We start from the raw sequence: 12,748 nt of genomic DNA on the forward strand, positions 1-12,748 counted from the left end.
ATATGGATTGGGGTAGGCACTGCTTATTAATATTATATTAGATGAGCGAAGCAAATGCCCTTCTTTTCAGTCCCTAGTTTTGGTCTGGTGGTGTTAAATCTTTATCTGGTCCGTCCTACTTAGGTTATAAGCGAAACACATGCTTCGTTTATTTAACCAATGAGACTTGGAGGACAGAAGCAACCATTGTTATAAGTATTTCTGTCCAAGCTCCTCATATTTTCATACGTCGCCAGTGTCCTATTCAGGTTCAGCCTTCACGGACGGGAACAGGTGACTGTTGTTTCGAGGTTAGAAGACCCGCCTCTTTGTGTGATTGGTTATTTGGGGCATCAATGTAGCATCCACATTTCTTATTGGCTGGATTAGTTGACACGCATATCTCGAAGATATGTCGCGAGAAAATCGACAAAAAAACGAAAGTGACGACAGACACTGAATGTTTACATGGCTAAAATACAGCCGGGCGAGGCTGAACCAGTCTTATCGATCCCTCGCGCTATACGCAGGCTGGTGCACGACCCGCAACGCGGCTGATCTTTTTTTCCCCTCATCTAAATCAGACCAGAGCTTCTGATTGCTGAACGCGCTGGTGGCTGTTGCTCGTCCGACGCCAGGCAGCGGAGGGAGACCTGCATGCTGTTCTGAAGATTAGAGGTTCTTGAGCTCGTTTCGTTTTCCTTTTAATGTTGTTGGACTAATTGCTATTTATTTCTGTGGAAGCCTTTATTATAAGCAATATCGCACCTCTTTGATAAAATGACAATATTAATATAAAATGTATTTCTTTAACATTTGGACGTCCCAATTGAAAGCTCGGTGGTGTGACGTCGTCGATATTTGACTGTGACTGGTGGGACTGGGCCTGTGCAGAGCATCTCTGATCCAGCTTGAATTAGTGTTCTGCAGCCTGGGTGAATCTCCTAATTACGGTAATACCATGGCCCAGTTCAACACAGAGTACCAGCGACTGGAGGCGTCTTACAACGACTCACCTCCAGGAGAGGAACTCCATGTCCCCGAGGGAATGAAATGTGAGATGCAGATAAACACATTAAATGTGTGTAATGAAGTGAAGGTCTAACCACAGTTCTTTTGCACCCACAGCCCAGTGGCATCATATAGAAAACCTGGACCTATTTTTCCAGAGAATATCCTTTTAAAAAAAAGAGAAAGATGGTTTAAAATGTTGATTTGTTTTTTTTTTTGTAAATGAAACCCAGTGGTTATTAAAACAGAATAATAAAACTGGACTACTGAACAGTGACCTTGACATGTTTTATGTCTATAATCTTCATCAGAAGAATGGATTCACATGTATGCTGCTTGGGGAGATATTTGAACTTGTGTAAGTGCTCCCAGGTTATATCAACAACAACATTTATTTCTTATATAGCCCAAAATCACATACAGTATGTCTCAATGGGCTTTGACAGACCCTACAGTTGACACCCCCCACACTTGGCCCTTCTGCACACAAGGAAAAACTCCACAGAAAAAAACTCTAGTAGAGAGGAAAAAAAAGAAAGGAAGAAACCTTGGGAAGGTGTGATACAGAGAGGGACCCCCTTCCAGGGTAGAGTGAGACTGCAAATGGTGTCAGTGCAGAGCTGGTGATGATTTGTACAATAGAATAATAAGTCCTACAGTTGTAGGGTTGGAGAAGTCCAGAATGTAGTCCAGTGTCATGGTCTAGATTACATGTCCATAATGATGCTACTGGTTCACTTGAAGATCCCTGAAGCTGTAGTTGTAATGGTGGTGGTGGCTGTGGTGACCCTCTGGTTCGTTTCATGCTATGTTCTCGTTTAGCAGTTGTCAGGAACCAGGATTTATTTGCTGGTCTCTTCACTGGGGTCTGCCAGTAGTCTGGGTGCTTGATTCCGTGTCTCGGAGAGAACAAACAGAAGCAGCGGCAGACGGTGGCACTGTACGACTGATACTGAAATATGTGGTATAGTAGTATATTGGTGCTACAGTGGCCCGGTATCCTAACTAGGACAGCCTAACTAGGGTGAATTTAATTTTGTCTGTGTCTAACAGTGATAAACTCTGTGATAAACTGGACTTTGTAATTGACACTGTATCAAAGTGAAGTGAAATGAGTGTCTAGGACTTTAACAAAAAGCCAGAGAAAACAGGTTTTGAGATTGGATTTAAACACTGAGACTTTTTCTGAGTCCCAGACACTGACAGGCAAGCCGTTCCACAACTGCGGAGCTCAATAGGAGAAGGATCTGCTTATATTTCTTATATATATATATTTCTTTTATCTACAGTGCATCCAGAAAGTGCATTTTCTTATGCTACAACCTTATTCCAAAATGGATTAAATGCATTTTTAAAATTTATTTAAAAAATTTAAAACTGAGAAATAACATGTACATAAGTTTTCACAGTTTTTGCTCAATACTTTGTCGATGCCCCTTTGGCAGCAATTACAGCGTCAAGTCTTTTTGAATATGATGCAATGTTTGTACACTTATCCTTGGCCAGTTTTACCCATTCCTCTTTGCAACACCTCTTAAGCTCCATCAGTTTGGGTGGGAAGTGTCTTTGCACAGCAATTTTAAGATCTCTCCAGAGATGTTCAATCGGATTCAAGTCTGGGTTCTGGCTGGGCCACTCAAGAAGAGTCAATCTGACTTCAAGAGTTTTCAAGATGCTGCCACCACCTTGCTTCACTGTAGGGATGGTATTTGCCTGGTCATGAGCGTTGCCTTGTTTCCTCTAAACATGACACCAGGCATTCACACCAAAGATTTGTCTCATCAGACCAGACCAATTTTGTTTCTAGTGTACCTCTTGGGAAACCATGTACATGTACAAAGGAGTGGCTTCCGTCTGGCCACTCTACCATACAGGCAAGGGTGGTCCTAGCCTGTTTGGCGCCCTGGGTCGAACACCCCCCTCTATCTCCCAAACCACACAGAAACATATATATATATAAACATGTTCTTGTAAAACCTGTTGTTGGAACCTTTGACCTTGTCCATCTTCCTTTGGTGTTAATTGTGCACTCCAGTGTCAACACCCATCCGCCTTTTATTTCCTTCAATTTCGAACAACCCAGGTAACATTAATTCTGACAATGAGCTTGAATTGCCTATATTATGTCCTATATTAAATGTTCTTTATTTGGAAGCACCCCACCTTAAATACTGCTCAGCAGGCTGCAATACTATTTATTGTTGACAATGTTTATCGGCAAAAAACTGAAAGTCTTGTTCACTTACTCTTTGTTTAAAATAGAATGGCCATAATCATGCAAGCCTAGCAACTGCCACTGCATACAGGCCTGATTGGTGGATTGCTGCAGAGAAGAGTGTCCTTCTAGCGGGTTTTCCTCTGTCCACAGAGGACCTCTGGAGCTATGATACAGTGACCTGCCTGATTAAGGCCCCTTTCCCCTGAACGCTCAATTTAGGTGGCTGGCAAGCTCTAGGAAGTTGGTTTTGAACTTGTTCCACTTACAGATGATTGCAGCTCATTGGGACATTCAAAGCAGCAGAAATTTTTCTGCAACATTCCGAAGGTTTGTGCCTCAAGACAATCCTGTCTTCATGCTTTTTTTGTGCTTTGACATGAACTGTCAACTGTGGGGATCTTATATAGACAGGTGTGTGCCTTCCCAAATCATGTCCAGCTGTAGAAACATCTCAGGGATGATCAGGAGAAACCGGATGCAACTGAGCTCAATTTAGGAGCTTTATGGCAAATGCTGTGGATACTTAGGTTCAGAAGGCTGTACAAAACAACATGGAAAAAGTGATGCACTGTGAATACTTTCCGGATGTACTTTATTAATAGCTCATTCAACTGAATTATTTTAATATAGTGCTAGAACTAAACAAAAATTTACTATAGTATGTGCTATTGTGATGCCCTTTATCAAAGTATCTAGTGTCTAATAACATTTACCTGTTTTTTTCCCCCCCAGACAACTGGTATTTGTGGTGACTTTCACTGTATTCTTGGCTAACTGTGTCGACTATGATATCCTGTTTGCGAACAAATTTGTGAACCACACAGTCTCCTCAAAGGTTACCTTGCCAGATGCATTTTTGCCTGTGGATGCTTGTAGTGCACGGTAAGGCAGCCATTTGCTGTGATTGAATCATTTTTCCCACAAAATTTTGATTACATTTATTCATGTTCTCTAATGTCTTTGTGTGCAGTATTCATGGAAATGTACTGGTCATCTTCATCCTTGTTATTTCTGGGGTCTTCTGGCTTCACCGTATGGTCAAGTTCATCTACAATATCTGCTGTTACTGGGAAATACGATCCTTCTATACTAATGCTCTCAAAATGTCAATGGTAAATTTAGAACTTTTTGTATGCTGTAATATTTACATCTATGCATTATGCTAAACACATTTTAATTTGTTGCGCTAATTTGTTAGTTTAAACAAGGAAAACATTTGACTTTAAAACTTTTTATGTTCAGGTGGACCTTCCCTATTTCACATGGCAAGAGGTGCAGGCACAAATAGTTGAAATCCAGAAGGAACACCAGATCTGTATCCACAAGAAGGAGCTTACAGAGCTAGACATCTACCACCGCATCCTGCGTTTTAAGAACTACATGGTTGCTATGGTGAACAAGTCACTACTGCCAGTGCGGTTCAATCTTCCATTTCTGGGTGACATGGTGTTCTATACACGTGGCCTCAAGTACAATTTTGAGCTCATCTTCTTCTGGGGGCCCGGTTCACTTTTTGAGAATGAATGGAGCTTAAAGTCTGAGTACAAGCGCGGTGGGAATCGTCTGGATCTAGCAGAACGGCTTAGTTCCAGGATTCTGATGATTGGCATTGCCAATTTGCTTCTGTGCCCAGTCATTCTGGTCTGGCAGATCTTGTATGCTTTCTTCAGCTACACTGAAGTGATCAAGCGTGAGCCAGGCAGTCTCGGAGCACGATGCTGGTCACTTTATGGACGTTGCTACTTGCGCCACTTCAATGAACTGGATCATGAGCTTGTGTCCCGTCTCAGCAAGGGCTACAAAGCTGCGTCCAAGTACATGAATTGCTTCATGTCACCTCTGCTTACTGTTGTGGCTAAGAATGTGGCATTCTTTGCTGGGTCCATTCTGGCGGTGCTAATTGCATTGACCATCTATGATGAAGACGTACTGTCTGTGGAGCATGTGCTCAGCAGCATAACATTGCTTGGAGTCTGCATCACTGTCTGCAGGTAGACCAGAATACATCTTCAGAAACAAAGCAAAACTTGCAAAACCTTTAATTTACATAAATGTATATCTGTACAGTTAATTAACAAATTATAAACATAAAAAACCTGAAGGAATCATTCAATTAGGATTAGAGCTGAACAAATTATCACATTTTAATTGAAACCTTAATAAACCTAAATAAATGCAATAAGAAAATCTCAATGACTGCAAATGCAAATGCAGGCACGCTGGGTTAGCTAGAAACAGTCAGTGAGTGAGAGAGTGGAGCTTTGGTGACTGGGGCATTAAGAAGGTAGGCTAAAGAGAAGAAGCTTCAGCGACAGCACAGTGGAGAGAACATGATTGCATGTCGCACTGGATAAGGGCGTCTGATCAATGATGTAAATGACTGGACTAGGTTACTGTGGTAGTGATTGTGCCAAACAGTTAATTACTGTCATGACACAATCAGATATGCCAAGTTAAAGCCACGCCCACTTAAATGTGAGCAAGGGCATTCAAATAATGCTACTTATAGTGCAGTATAGCACAGTTAACAATTAAATTTCTGGTTATGCTACAATTTTTAATACACATAATATAGTGAATAATGAATACAAATCACAATTGCAATATTTGTCAAATGAATCACAAATAATGTATGTATGTCAAGTTCAGTCCTGGAGGCCTTCAGTAGGCCTTTGAATAGAATTGGATTGATTGGATAGGTGTCTTTCTACTTTTGTTAAAGTAAAATTAATAACACCTTCTGGTACAGGTCATTTATCCCTGAAAAACACATGGTTTTCTGCACGGAGCAGCTACTGAAGGTCATCTTGGCACATATCCACTACATGCCCGACCACTGGCAGGGCAATGCCCACCGCTACGAGACCCGTGACGAGTTTGCCCAGCTCTTCCAGTACAAGGCTGTGAGTCCATTTTATTATTTCAGTTGAAATAAAAGTGAGGATAGGAGAACATGGCTACACATATTAACTAGTCAATAATTGTTACACATATACAGAATTGTGCAAAATGTTTGGGAAGGTGTGGAAAATGCTGTAAACTAAAATGGTTTCAAAAATACAAATAATAATTTTATTTTTATATATTTCTTCACAGAATACAAAGGATACTTTAAATCAATTTTTAAATTAAATCAAATTGGTGTTGCTACCCTTACCTTCAACCATCAAAGCATAATTTCATGCAGGTATACTTGCACAAAGTCTGAGATTGTATTGGATTATATACAGATTATATTTTGGATTAAAAAAACGTGTGCAAAGGACTGCGCTCATGGTTCCCATAAATGCATTTTTTGATAATTTTGTATCAGATCAAACTGGACTGTCCAGTGTTCATCATGTACTACCACCACTACTGCAGAGATTAGTTCGCTTCTGTTTACGGCAGTGGGGCAGTGGTGGCCTAGAGGTTAAGGAAGCGTGGTGGCAGTGGTGGCCTAGCGGTAATCAGAAGGTTACCGGTTCGAATCCCGATCTGCCAAGGTGCCACTGAGGTGCCACTGAGCAAAGCACGGTCCCCACACACTGCTCCCTGGGTGCCTGTCATGGCTGGGATTTGAACCTGGGTCTTCTGGTTCATAGGCGTGTGTGTTACCCACTAGGCTACCATATATATAATGAGCATATATATAATGACCCACCATATATATAATGAGCATATATATAAAATGTATGGCAAGCCAAACAGGAAATAAATAATATATATAATCACAGGGAATGAAACCCGAATATATGGAATGAAGTCTGAATATATGGAATGAAATCTGACGTCAGTAGCTGCTTATTCATCAAGCATCCGCACTGACTGAAACAGGCCTTCCACATCAGGCGAGCTTCCCACCGCCATTCACGGTCGGAGGTAAGTAAACCGGGAGGAATTACAGGGCAAACTAACTTCAGCATTTTAAATCCGACATACCAGCGCTGCCTGATCCCAGCGTGCCATGCAACGTTTAAATTCAGGCTGCGCACACAAATTTTATTCTATTCTATTTTATACATGAATGTAATCTGCACTTTTTAAAGTTAGCAGAACCTTTGTGTCTTAAATTAAACACACGCTAAACACACGCTAAACCGCCTGTATAAAATTGTCCCTGTCGCTGATTGTGCTATATAGTGAGTTGAGTTTATGATGAACCCGGTGTAGTTGGTGGAATTCCGCAGGTACAGATTTTACACGGCATTAAAACGGCACCGGAGATACTCGATCGGGCAGCGACGAGTGTAAAATAGAATAGAAAAAACTTTGTGCAGCCTGAATCTAAACATCGCATGGCGCGCTGGAATCGGGCAGCGTTGGTATATCGGATTTAAAATGTTAAAGTTATTTTTCCCTGTAATTCCTCCGTTTACTTACCTCCGTTTCCGTATTAAAAGATGGAGGTTTTATGTAGGAATGGCGGTGGGAAGCTCGCCTGATATGGAAATATTGAAAAATCTCATCATCAGTGGTCCTATGCTGAATGTTGGTAGAATTACACTGGTCAACAGTGAAAAAGGTCTAACTTTTTATAGCTGATCTAGGATCATTTTAATGCGCTAAATCCAAAAATCACATTGGTTTTGTGCTACCAGGTCAACTTTTTGATCTACTGTCGAAATTAGATAAACTGAGGCCATGCAAAGCATTACGTAAACTACATTGTGTGCGTACGTGTGTGTTTCTCATTTATAGGCCTATACTTAAAATTTTGTTGCTGCATATTACAAATATTGTTATTTAGAGTTTCAAAGTTAATGAGATGGCATCATTAAGAAGATCTTGCAGAAATAAGCCTGATGTCTTCTGTTACATTTGTGGCGAATACACTCTTGTTCATAACAGGAAACCAATCACAAGTTTCGTAAAGCGTGCATACCTTGCTTATTTCAGTATGGCACTAGGTGACCAAGACAAAGCTTGGGCACCACACATGGTATGCAAAAACTGCACTGAGTATCTGCGTCAGTGGACCAAGGGTCATAAGAGTTGTCTGAAGTTTGGAATACCCATGGTCTGGAGGGAGCCGAGAAACCATGACACTGATTGCTACTTTTGCGCTATTGATGTGTCTTGGATAAACAGAAAAAAACGGAACAACCTGACATATCCTGATCTTGAATCAGCACATCGTCCTGTAGCTCATTGCAATGAAATCCCAATGCCTGTCTTTGGAGAACTTCCTGTAATTAGCGACCAAGACTCTTCCAGTGTTGAAGAAAATGAGGAAGAATATGTGGTTGATGAAAGCTCTCAAATGGAGCTTAATGATCTAGTTCGTGATCTCAGCTTGTCAAAATCTGCCGAACTATTAGCATCCAGATTAAAGGACAAAAACTTACTCTCAGACAGCGTTCGCATCACATTCTGCCGCAACAGACATCAAGACTACCTATGTTATTTCTCTCAAGAGAAGGATTTGGTGTACTGTTCAGATATTGCACAACTTCTACAAAGCTTGGAGTGCCACAATACGAACCCACAGATTGGAGACTGTTCATTGACAGCAGCAAGCGATCACTGAAATGTGTTTTGCTGCACAATGGCAACCTCTATGCCTCTGTACACCTCGCACACTCTACTACACTGAAGGAGAAGTATGAAGCAGTGAAGTATGTTTTAAAGAAAATTTGCTATGATCAGCATCACTGGTAAATTTGTGTTGACTTAAATTTGGTGAACTTTTTGTTGGGACAGCAGTCGGGGTTTACCAAGTACCCATGCTTCCTTTGCATGTGGGACAGTAGGGCAGAACTCATCATTACATACAGAAGGACTGGCCTGAACGGAAGGAATTGGTGCTTTGCAGAGCAGAGAATGTCATCAACAACCCTCTGGTGGACAGAGATAAGATACTCTTCCCACCACTGCACATCAAACTTGGCAGTTCACCAAAGCATTGGACAAAGCTGGTGGCTGCTTTATTTACTTGTGCCAGGCTTTTCCAGGATTGACCATTGAGAAGTTAAAGGCTGGCATCTTTGATGGTCCTCAAATCCGTCAGCTCATCACAGATCCTCAGTTCGAAAAGTCAATGAACGAAGTGGAGCTGGAAGTGTGGAAGGCTTTTGTTATGGTTGTGAAAAACGTTCTGGGCAACAATAAGGCCCCTAACTACGCAGAACTTATCACGAATATGTTGACTGCTTTCAGGAACCACGGATGCAACATGAGCATCACTTATGCATTACTTATACTCACATATGGATCGGTTTCCGGAAAATCTTGGATCTATGAGTGATGAACAGGGCGAGCGTTTCCATCAGGAGATGAAGGAGATGGAGAACAGGTACCAAGGTCGGTGGGATGCAGTAATGATGGCGGACTACTGTTGGAATCTGACTAGAGACATACCTGCCGCTGGACATTCCAGAACTTCAAGGAAAAGGAAATTTAAGCCCCAAGTTTTGAACAGTGATGATTGAACATACAATTTGCATATATTAAGTTAATTTTGTGGTAAATTAAAAATTTTCAAGACAGAAAATCACACTATTATAAAATCAACTTAGCTGAAAAACCTGACCTGATCTACAAAAACTGATGCCATATTCGTGTACTGTGGGCCAGAAATATGTTAAATCAGCAGAAATATGTTAGACAACTAACCCAGTGTTATTAGCGGTGTTACTGCATGACGTCAGATTTCATTCCATATATTCAGACTTTCATTCCATATATTCAGACCTTCATTCTATATATTCAGGACTTTCATTCCATATATTTAGACTTTCATTCCATATATTCAGACTTTCATTCCATATATTCAGTTCCCGGTCAATATATATATTATTCCTGTTTGGCTTGCCATAAAAATGGATTAAATATATATATATATGGATTTTTACATACATCCCCTCAGGCCTGTGTTCACATAGTGTGTTCACTAAATCCAATGCTTTATTCTATTTTTTTTTTCTGTTTTGAAAATTTCACAAATAAATCATACATTAAAAAGGTTTGCAAGTATACCTAGAAGAAATGATGTAATATTGATTTGATTTAATTTCTTTTTGCATTTTGTAACTAATGGAAAAGGCTATTAACACTTTCATAAGCATTCTTATCTTATAGCATTTTCACAACTGCTTAACTTTTGTAAAGTACTGTATATACACTATGTGCATAATTATTATGCAAGTGAGTATTTTGAGGATTAATGTTAATATCAAGCAAATTAAGTGTTGTCAGTCAAAATTTAAAAATGGCTGAAACCAGATTTTTTTTCTCAAAGGAAATGTGAGTGTAAACATTCTGAGGGGAATACATATGTGCGCACAATTATTAGGTAACTATTAGTGTGTAAAATGGAAAAAGAATTGAGCTATTTCTTGCCCCAGACTTTACATTTCACCTTGTGTGTCTTGTTCAGTGGTGGTCTGGTTTCAGCCTTCCTTTCAGCCATGTCTTTGAGCACTGATCATCACTGATATTTCTGAGTCAATTAAATCTCTTTTTTATGTCTAATTTGCCTGTGGAAAATAAGCTGCCTAATATTTAAGCACACCTTGATATAGAGTGTTGATCTGTTTAGGTCACACCCTCCCTACATAAATGCACATCACCTAATATGTTTAAATCCAATAATCATACAAGTTAATACAGCTTTGAGTGTGAGTATATGTATGTAAATTATGATAAGGTCAAAATAACGTGCATAATAATTGTGCACACAATGTACATGCATATGTCTTGTACATGTGTATTTTTTTTGTGTGTGTCAAATTCTACAGAATTTTGACAAAACATGAACTCATCAGCACTGTAGTTTTTGGTGAAATTTTTGGGTTTTGCATTTTTATATCATGTACTGTTATGGGGCAGTGGTGGCCTCGCATGCCTTTCATGGCTGCCTACTGCTCACCAAGGTGATGGGTTAAAAGCAGATGACATTCCATTGTGTGCACTGTGTTTCAGAATGACAATCACTTCACAAAAAAAAAATAGGAATCAAGATTTTTTTCTGTAATGGCAGCACTTGTCACATCGGTGACTGTGTCCTACTGATTCAAGACATACCCCCTCCTCATTTAGCGCACCTGTTCACTACCCATTAATAGGAATGTGTCTGTTCGTTGTCTTGTCTTGTGACATTAACCCTGTTTTGTCTCTGTTGCCATTTCACTAAAGAGCATAAAGTTCTGAGTCACCTACTACTAGAATCAGTCTGCGTGATTCTAGTCCTTGTCTGCCTGTGCTCTCCCCATTTTGTCTCTTTCCTTCCCTGTTAACCCAATCATCTCTGTGTGAATGTGTCTGCCTTCCCCACTCCTAGTTGTCTATTCACCCTGTTCCCGAAGTCGTCATCGTCGTCTTCCTCCACTTATCCGGGTCCAGGTCATGGGGGCAGCATCCCAAGTAGGGAATCCCAGACGGCCCTCTTCCCAGTCACCTCCACCAGCTCCTCCGGCAGGACCCCAAGGCGTTCCCAGACCAGACTGGAGATATAATTTCTCCAGTGTGTCCTGGGTCGACCCAGGGGCCTTCTGCCAGCAGGACATGCTCGAACCACCTCAATTGGCTCCTCTCGATGTGGAGGAGCAGCGGTTCTACTCTGAGTTCCTCCCGAATGTCCAAGCTCCTCACCGTATCTCTAAGGCTGCGCCCGGCCACCTTACGGAGGAAACTCATTTTGGCCGCGAAATCCCTCTTCACCACGACAGATTGGTTTAGCATCACTGAAGACGCTGCCTCAATCCGCCTGTCGATCTCCTGCTCTCTTCTTCCATCACTTGTGAACAAGACCCTGAGATACTTAAACTCCTCCACTTGAGGCAGGATCTCTCTCCTGACCCGTAGTTGGCAAGCCACCCTTTTCCAGTCGAAAACCATGGTCTCAGATTGGGAGGTGCTGATCCTCATCCCAGCCGCCTCACACTCTGCTGCGAACCTACCTAGCAAGAGCTGAAGGTCAGAGCCTGATGAAGCTAGGAGGACCAGATTCTCCTGCCACCAAACTCGACACCCTCCACACCACAGCTGCACCTGGAAATTCTGTCCAAATATGAACAGAAATGGTGACAAAGGGTAGAGGTCCGACTTACTGCCGGCTATGCAGACCAAACTCACTCTCCTCTAGTACAGGGACTGAATGGCCCATCCACTCCATACTCCTGGAGCGCTCCCTATAGGGTGCCCCTGGGGACATGGTCATAAACCTTCTCCAAACTCCCATACCCCCTCCATTACCCCAGCAAGGGTAAAGAGCTGGTTCACAGTTCCACGGTCAAGACAAAAATCACATTGCTCCACCTCAGTCTGAGATTCAACTATCGACCAGACTCAAATGTCCCCCACTGCTCTTGGGAAGTGGTCAAAGCTCTACCAGAGGTGGGAATCGAAGACCATCTTGACAGGTTCTTCTGCCTCACTATACGTTTGGGTCTGCCAGGTCTACGTGGCATCTTCACCTGCCATCTGATCCAACTCACTACCAGGTGATCCTCTCTTAACCTGAGTGTCCAAAACATATGGTCGCAGATCAGATTAAACAACTACGAAAGCCCAGCCACCAGGCGCTCGCTCACAGGCCCCAACCCCAGGCCTGGCTCCAGG

At 41.7% G+C, this 12,748-nt stretch overlaps 1 protein-coding gene across 1 annotated transcript in view; it reads left to right on the plus strand.

Moving 5' to 3' along the window:
* Window positions 1-389: 389 nt before the first annotated feature.
* atg9a (ATG9 autophagy related 9 homolog A (S. cerevisiae)) overlaps window positions 390-12,748 on the plus strand; it is a 30,057-nt gene continuing 17,698 nt past the window's right edge. The window contains exons 1-8 of the mRNA XM_028954190.1: window positions 390-657; window positions 816-1,034; window positions 1,108-1,151; window positions 1,284-1,348; window positions 3,941-4,090; window positions 4,179-4,320; window positions 4,451-5,199; window positions 5,958-6,111. Of these exons, the coding sequence (XP_028810023.1) occupies window positions 941-1,034; window positions 1,108-1,151; window positions 1,284-1,348; window positions 3,941-4,090; window positions 4,179-4,320; window positions 4,451-5,199; window positions 5,958-6,111 (1,398 nt within the window). The 5' untranslated portion in view covers window positions 390-657; window positions 816-940. The remainder of the gene's footprint in view (window positions 658-815; window positions 1,035-1,107; window positions 1,152-1,283; window positions 1,349-3,940; window positions 4,091-4,178; window positions 4,321-4,450; window positions 5,200-5,957; window positions 6,112-12,748) is intronic.

The sequence above is a fragment of the Denticeps clupeoides genome, chromosome 15 (genome assembly GCF_900700375.1).
Source record: "Denticeps clupeoides chromosome 15, fDenClu1.1, whole genome shotgun sequence".
Lineage (NCBI taxonomy): Eukaryota > Metazoa > Chordata > Actinopteri > Clupeiformes > Denticipitidae > Denticeps > Denticeps clupeoides.